This window comes from Limulus polyphemus, unplaced genomic scaffold (genome assembly GCF_000517525.1).
Source record: "Limulus polyphemus unplaced genomic scaffold, Limulus_polyphemus-2.1.2 Scaffold1825, whole genome shotgun sequence".
Classification (NCBI taxonomy): domain Eukaryota; kingdom Metazoa; phylum Arthropoda; class Merostomata; order Xiphosura; family Limulidae; genus Limulus; species Limulus polyphemus.
In genome coordinates this window covers 48,261-57,227 of record NW_013667435.1, presented here as the reverse complement: position 1 = coordinate 57,227, position 8,967 = coordinate 48,261, and the positions used below count along the sequence as shown (strand labels likewise).

The following is an 8,967-nucleotide window of genomic DNA, read 5'->3' as shown; positions in this document are numbered from 1 at the left end:
ATGTTAAACACCGAGTTATAAATACCCTTATACATGATAAACGCTAAGTTATAAATACACATCTATATGTTAAACACCGAGTTATAAATACCCTTATACATGATAAACGCTAAGTTATAAATACACATCTATATGTTAAACACCGAGTTATAAATACACATCTACATGTTAAACACCGAGTTATAAATACGAATTCAAACATTATATTATTGTCCTTGTGTTGTTTTGGAGCAGTTGCTTGATACTTTTGTCTCACTGTTGAAGGATTTCTAGTTGAAGGCTGGTGCATGTCATACTGTTATGTCCTTGAGCAACGTACCTTAATCCACTTGTTTAAGTCTACACAGCATTGTTGGGTACCAGCAGTTAACCTGTGATGGATTGACATTCCATCCAGGGATAACGTGGAATTATTCTTGTGCCAATTAAGCCAGAGCCCAGCGGAAGATCATATGTGCTACCATGGGAGGGATTTGGCCTTTTGCTATTTTATAATACAGTTTCTGTGATTGTTATAACTAGAACTAAGCCACTGATTTGGTGTTGAACACCTTTTAGTTATCAGTGATTCCCATAAGTTTGTGATTATTATGCATATATTTTATTTTATGTTTCAGAAAAATAGTCCACAACACAGAGGCACACATGCGCACAGTGGAGTTGTTGTTGCTCAAGTGTGACTGGGGTGAAAAGATGCCAGTTTTTGATTTAGCACCAGGTAATTCAGTTGGAAAAGAACAAGTCATTTCTCTAAAATATACAGTGTTTCAAAATACAAATGGATAATTATTAGGGATAAAAAGATTGTAAAGGTAATTATTATTTTATTGGTAACTTATTTAATGATAATTTTTGTACATTATTAATAGCGTAAGTATAATGTAACTTGAAAAATTAAAATAATTCAGAGTTCTCCGTCACACAAACTTTGTTTCATAGTGAATACATTTATTTCATTTGGTTGTTACTGTTGTGAAAAAAAAAGTAGCCTGAAACATGTTTTCACTTTTGTCTGAGTCTCTTAACAACCAAAAACTTACTGATTTTGACTTTAAAGATAAACATACACAACAGTTTCATTTCAGTGGATGTATTTTTATATATTATAGATGTAAGACAAAGTGATACGGTTTACTCTTTATATTAACTAACTGTAATTTGCAGACATAGATAACTCATACAAAAGCTTTAATGAAGTCTAACCAAGGAGAGTAGATATTGTATTTTGTTTTTCAGAATGTAGTAACTTTTGTATCCAGGTGGTTATTTTTATTTTCTTCTGCTTAAAAAATATAGGAGATTTTTTAGTCTTTTAACTTGTTCCGATACTAATTCATAGTTTGATATGTGAGAAAAGAAACACAGTAACTCATCATCATCTCATTAGATTGATGCTGCTGCTCTGAAAACCTTTTTTTAATTAATAATTACTGTTACTTAACCTTTAACTTTCGCTTTAGTTTGTATCACAAAGATTCCAGTTCTTATACGTTTTCAGGAAAACTGTTTAAAAAAAGTATATAATGTATTAAAAATCCTCCATTGGTATATGAGAATATAGAAAAATCTATATCATTACAAAGAAGAAAATTAGTTATTAAAAATTTAAATTTGGATCATATATAAATTCCTTCCATGATTGTTAAATGTTAAGAAAACTAGCTTAACCTTGTGTTTACAGGTGGTGGTCAAAGTCCACATGACCTTTTGCAGAGTGCCATTCAACATGGTTTTATATATCTGGTGTCAGAGTTAACAACTACTCATTTTACCCTACATTACTGATTTATTGACAGTAAGTGCTATATACCGGGATACTGAAGAAAAGTATAGATATGCATTTTGGAGGTTGTGTAAATTCAATATGCAAACTGTATATTGGACAAAAGTATTTATATGTTTGACACGAATATCACCTTACACTCCGAGTTGTTAAGAGTCGGACTGATGTTATCATTTCACAGACGTATCTTAAGTACAAACACGTCTGATTATTTTGTATACAACAGACTTGTAGATTTTACTAAAAGCTTGCCAAATTTTTATAGATACATTTATCTTTCATTTTCTAGATGAATTTTGTTATAATCTTGTGGATTTTTTCAGAGCCACGAAGACAGGTTGTTTGTGAGATCATAGTAGAATTCTTTGTTTTTTGATGTTGTATTGATTCATGATTTTGTAGCACTAACAAAATCACTTGTGCAACATTTTTACGGTCGCTGCTTTCAGTTACATAAGTTATTTACCTTTACATATACATACCTATATGTGTACAGGTATCCAGTACTGATAACTAGTGTGTGATAAACCTCAGTTACGTAAGTTATTTACCTTTACATATACATACGTATATGCGTACAGGTATCCAGTACTGATAACTAGTGTGTGATAAACTTCAGTTACGTAAGTTATTTACCTTTACATATACATACGTATATGCGTACAGGTATCCAGTACTGATAACTAGTGTGTGATAAACCTCAGTTACCTAAGTTACTTACCTTTACATATACATACGTATATGCGTACAGGTATCCGGTACTGATAACTAGTGTGTGATAAACCTTGGGACGTTGATTTTACTAAGATGACGGAGAGAGAGCTGTTGAACAAGTGAAAGAAAAATTGATTCAGTTTTTTATTTTATTTTGACAAGTTTGTGTTTACTGAGCATGGATATTCGGCTGCATTACGTAATGAAGTGAATATCAAAGGATCCAAACGATTTATCACCAAATTTCTGTGAAAACACCATATCCTGCTAAATATATATGATAGTTACTTGATTTTTTCCTAACATGTAACCACTGGAAAATTCAGGAATGCATTGTGTGTATAAAACCCTATTCTGTAGATTTTATGACACAACACTCGTATACAAACAGATACCATGCTTTAGATCCTACAGTACAATGTAGCACATGAATCTTTTGTTTGGGTAGGCTATTCTGTCACACATAAGTGGTAGCACATTTGAGAAGAATCAGTCCATGTATATACCCTCTTTTACTCTCTCCACATATACTGTATTATATTTTTGAGTTTGTCAAAATAATACTCTATGAGGGAAATTATTTGGGGAGGCTAAGCCTTCCCAAGCCATGATACAATGCATTGAAAGAGTTGATTTTTGAATTACACAATCTTTAAAACTCTACAGCTGTTTCAACTGGATATCAGTTGTGACTAATTAATTTTCAAAGTTTGTGTAAGTGAACTTTGTGTCATATGTTCTCTAAAAGGAGCATACAAAACCTAAAGTATTTAAAAATAGCTGCTGTTAAAAACTAAGTTGTTTTTTATTACACAATTGAAAACTTAAGTTTTTTTACTTAATTTTACACTATCATAAACAAAGTAACAAAAACAGAAGAACTTGAAATATCGATAAATATTTTGTATTTTAAAATTTATTAAAATGAAAACAAACTTTCAACAATTTTAATAGAGAAATATGATTTTCAACTTGGGTTAATAAAACATTTTATGTTAATATTTATCCATAATGGAAATTATTTCCATAGTTGGTTTGCAAAAGTACACTCTCCGAGTGAGTGTTTTATTGATATACTTTATAGAGTTTCTCACTATTTCATCATTAAGTTTAGTTCTACAAATATTGCTGTATTCATACCATTGTAAGTGAGTATATTTTGTAATTATAAATGGATTACTACACACTTTATACCGGTTATTCTAATATCTTCTTTTAACCAATTTGTTTCTCACCAGTTGGATTAATATTTTGAAATAGGAGTATCTTGTACATGTTGTAACATCCTTTATTTCTAAGTTACAAGGAGTATATATACTGTACAACTGTTATAATTCTAACCAGTATTAACATTTTTCCATTTGGTTACTGATTTAAGTAATATTTCAAAATGAATTGATATCAGTTATATATTTCCAAAACTGTACTAACATGATTAATCAAGTAACCAGTAAATTTGAATCCATAATTTGTCCAAATGCCATTTATACCAGCAATTTAAATCCACTTTGAAAAATATCTTTCCAGAAATGCTTAAGATACAAAGATGCCTGTTTAAAATATTCACTAGAATAATTTTTATTTGTAGATGACACATCAATACATCTAGCGTGTGATAAACTACATGTTCTTAACCACAAGTATTTTAATAGTTATGAACATGTAGATGACACATCAATACATCTAGCATGTGATAAACTACATGTTCTTAACCACAATTATTTTAATAGTTATGGACATGTAGATCAGACATCAATACATCTAGCGTGTGATAAGCTACATGTTCTTAACCACATTTATTTTAATAGTTATGAACATGTAGATCAGACATCAATACATCTAGTGTGTGATAAACTACACGTTCTTAACCACATTTATTTTATTTTAATAGTTATGAACATGTAGATCAGACATCAATACATCTAGCGTGTGATAAACTACATGTTCTTAACCACATTTATTTTAATAGTTATGAACATGTAGATGAGACATCAATACATCTAGCGTGTGATAAACTACATGTTCTTAGCCACATTTATTTTAAGAGTTATGAATATGTAGATGACACATCAATACATCTAGCATGTGATAAACTACACGTTCTTAACCACATTTATTTTAATAGTTATGATCATGTAGATGAGACATCAATACATCTAGCGTGTGATAAGCTACATGTTCTTAACCACATTTATTTTAGTAGTTATGAACATGTAGATCAGACATCAATACATCTAGTGTGTGATAAACTACACGTTCTTAACCACATTTATTTTAATAGTTATGAACATGTAGATCAGACATCAATACATCTAGCGTGTGATAAACTACATGTTCTTAACCACATTTATTTAAATAGTTATTAACATGTAGATCAGACATCAATACATCTAGCGTGTGATAAACTACATGTTCTTAACCACATTTATTTAATAGTTATTAACATGTAGATCAGACATCAATACATCTAGCGTGTGATAAACTACATGTTCTTAACCACATTTATTTTAATAGTTATTAACATACTTATATTTTACAACATCTAGTTAAAACGTTTCTATGTTCGTCATTTGTATGCGCTTGCAATATTTATTTATACTTTGAGGATTGAGATTAGGCAAACAATGAAGTAAATAATCTAATTTTGCAGTAACAATATTTTAAGTATCGTAGCTCTTCCAATTAAAATGTATTTTAATTTGATTGGAAATACTTAAGTAAAAAAATCTGAATATCCTCGTTTTAATTTCTGCCTAGTATTCTAATATTTATCCATATTACAAAAATTAACCTAAATTTGAATATTTATTTCAAAATAATCCAGAGTTTGAATCACAACATTAAGATAACCATCTAGTGTAAGAGACAGAGATGTCATCAGCATATTGTGATATTGTGTACTTCACATTATCTGTTGTTATGACAAGTTTATTGATTATTTTAAATCTAACTTTCAACACATAAGAAAATTACAGTGATAAAGGTTTCTTTGCAAACCAGTTTGTTCTGTCCAAAAGGGATTTCCATGAACCAGTGAAGATATATCAAAAAACAGAGATCCATTGAACAACTAAAACCTAATTTACTTAGAAATAGCTTGAATAGAGCACCACAAAATAAAACATTCCCACACTTACAGTGGTATTATAAGTATGACAGTCAATCCTGATATTAGGTTAACTGTAGATGCTGTTGACTGGTTGCCTTCCCAGCAGTCATAAATGAGGGATTAACACAGAGTATCTCGTATGTAAATTTTAGCTAATTTTCTGTTACAGCTGTAAGAAATCTTTGATTTTTCTGGTTTTTCAGGTACAGTTTCTTACTACCTCAAATATAAACTTTTTTCGTTTTATCTGATGCTAATACTGTTCTTGTTTATAGCTTTACCACCTCGTCGCTCATCTCTCGTACCAAGCCATTCATTGTCAGAGGCACTTACGGTTGGCAGCTCTAATAATGGGGGATCAGTAGGAGACGGGTCTGAGATGAACCTTGACACCTCTGTAAGATCTGCAGAAGGACCAATTACACTAGAGGAAGCAGAGTGGTACTGGGGAGAAATTACAAGGTCAGGGAAAGTTTTTGTTGTTTTAGTTTAATAACTGTTAGAGAATTCTCTTATTCATAACATAGGTTTTTATTTATTTTACATTCTCAGTTTCATTTACTCGGGGTTTCCAAGAAAGTTTACGTAATGTCTCAGTCCGTAAACTTAAACAAAAATTATGTTTTTGTTCTACTTTAGTAGCCTGTGTCATATGAAAATGTTTGGAATGACGTTTTGGAAGTGTGTGTATAACTGGAGGTACCAAGCATTATATGTATAAATAGATCAAGAGTTTCAGTGCATATGAAGATTTTAGTTTCAATTCAGTTTCAGATCAATAAAGTTTTTGTTTGTCACATCTTGTTTATAAAAATATAAACTCTTCAACCAGGGAGGAAGTGAATGAAAAACTGAAAGATACCCCAGATGGAACCTTCCTTGTAAGAGATGCTTCCAATAAAGGATCTGGAGAGTATACTCTCACACTTCGGTAAGTTTTTCCAGATCTGGAGCTTTCATCACCAGTAAAGTTGGTGATTTCTATTCATATTAACTTTGTTAGGTCATTTCATTAAGCTTTCTCTCTTTTTTGTGTGTATTAGACTGGTCTTTGTTTAATGGTTGATAAACCAGGCTGCAAATCAAAGGTTTAAAACTTGCTTTTAGGCATGCTTTGCACTTTCAACTGTGTATGTATTATTAAAAGAGACAAGTAACGATCAGTCCTATTACTTAGTTGATAAAGCCCATGTTACTGGTAGCAGGGGCTACTGACTAGCAGTCTTTCACCTGGCCAGTAGTCCAAAATAATGGACATCTATGTATAAAGCAAAATGAGTTGAGTTAGGTTATGTAAATTTATATAAAATATTTCAGTATTTCAGAAAGTTAAGTAATGTTTGTATTTGATAAAAACATGGACACAGTAACCTAAAAACAGGTACAGATACATGTATAAGTGTATTTATAACTCAGTGTTTAACATGTATAAGTGTATTTATAACTTTGTATTTAATATGTATAGACGTGTATTTATAACTCGGTGTTTATCATGTAGAAGTGTATTTATAACTTGGTGTTTAACATTTATGAGTGTATTTATAACTTTGTATTTAACATGTATAGACGTGTATTTATAACTCGGTGTTTAACATGTATAGATGCGTATTTATAACTCAGTGTTTAACATATATAAACATGTATTTATAACTTGGTGTTTAACATGTATAGACATGTATTTATAACTTGGTGTTTAACATGTATAGACGTGTATTTATAACTCGGTGTTTAACATGTATAAGGGTATTTATAACTCGGTGTTTAACATGTAGATGTAAACCTTTTTACCTACAGCATTGAGGGTTTCAGACTAGAGTAACTCTGACATGTTTGTTGGTGTAATAAACCAATGAGAACTCAAACTTGATTTTTGTAATAAAGTTTCTTTTGTATTTTATTTGTGATGTAGCTGTGCACGACGTTTTTTAATATTAAGCTTTTTTTTTCTGGTTTTTATGTTGTTCCTTTTTTTCCTCTTTATTTTCGGGTTTCAGAATAGAACAATTTCAGTTACGTTACTTGAGTTGTAGAAATACTTAGAAAAAGTACAGCATTGAAATCATGTATTTCTCATCTTCAAAATTATTTACCCTCAAATTACTGACTTGTGTTTATGTGTTTGTTTCTGTTGTGTTCCACATATATTATGTTTATGTGTTTGTTTCTGTTGTGTTCCACATGTATTATGTTTGTGTTTATTTCTGTTGTATTCCACATGTATTATGTTTATGTGTTGTTTCTGTTGTGTTCCATGTGTATTATGTTTGTGTTTGTTTCTGTTGTGTTCCACATATATTATGTTTATGTGTTTGTTTCTATTGTGTTCCACATATATTATGTTTGTGTTTGTTTCTGTTGTGTTCCAAATATATTATGTTTGTTTGTTTCTGTTGTGTTCCAAATATATTATGTTTGTGTTTGTTTCTGTTGTGTTCCACATATATTATGTTTATGTGTTTGTTTCTGTTGTGTTCCACATATATTATGTTTATGTGTTTGTTTCTAGTGAGTTCCACATATATTATGTTTGTGTTTGTTTCTGTTGTGTTCCACATATATTATGTTTGTGTTTGTTTCTGTTGAGTTCCACATATATTATGTTTGTGTTTGTTTCTAGTGAGTTCCATATATATTATGTTTATGTGTTTGTTTCTATTGAGTTCCACATATATTATGTTTATGTGTGTGTTTCTGTTGTTTCTATAAATGATTTTTTACTTGTTACCTTTTATAAAATTTAGTGTAGAGTACTCATTAAAATATTGAATGGAATCGTTGACTTTCTATGTAAATACAAAGGAAACCCTGGCAGTAATTAGTAGGATTCATTAGCAATATTTGAACTATTTTTTGTGTGTGGCTCATCAGGGATCCAACAAAGCCACAAGTGTTCTGTTATATAAATAGTTTAGAGAAATGTGTGTAAGATGGGAACAGAGCCAATGTATCTGTATTTCTCTTACTAATCCACAAACTGTGCCAGTTAAGGGCCTTTTATAAACATGAGTCTTTTAAACCCTTTTACCTACACTAGGATTCAAACATTATATCATTGTCCTTGTGTTGTTAAACACAAGTCTTTTAAACCTCTTTACCTACAGCAGGATTCAGACATCATATTATTGTCCTTGTGTTGTTAACACGAGTCTTTTAAACCTTTTTACCTACAGCAGGATTCAGACATTATATTATTGTCCTTGTGTTGTTAAACACAAGTCTTTTAAACCTTTTTACCTACAGCAGGATTCAGACATTATATTATTGTCCTTGTGTTGTTAACATGAGTCTTTTGTGACTAGTTGTCACCTGCTACTAGTTTTCTTGTAGTACATACCACTTATTAGAACTAAAATCTTATCGA

At 30.6% G+C, this 8,967-nt stretch overlaps 1 protein-coding gene across 2 annotated transcripts in view; it reads left to right on the top strand.

The window, feature by feature from the left end:
- The window catches only part of LOC106465064 (phosphatidylinositol 3-kinase regulatory subunit alpha-like), an 83,290-nt gene that overhangs the window by 60,812 nt on the left and 13,511 nt on the right, over nucleotides 1-8,967 (top strand). For both annotated transcript variants that reach the window (XM_013925262.2, XM_013925261.2), the window contains 3 exons: nucleotides 618-718; nucleotides 5,882-6,068; nucleotides 6,439-6,537. In XM_013925262.2, coding sequence (XP_013780716.1) covers nucleotides 618-718; nucleotides 5,882-6,068; nucleotides 6,439-6,537 — 387 coding nt within the window. The remainder of the gene's footprint in view (nucleotides 1-617; nucleotides 719-5,881; nucleotides 6,069-6,438; nucleotides 6,538-8,967) is intronic.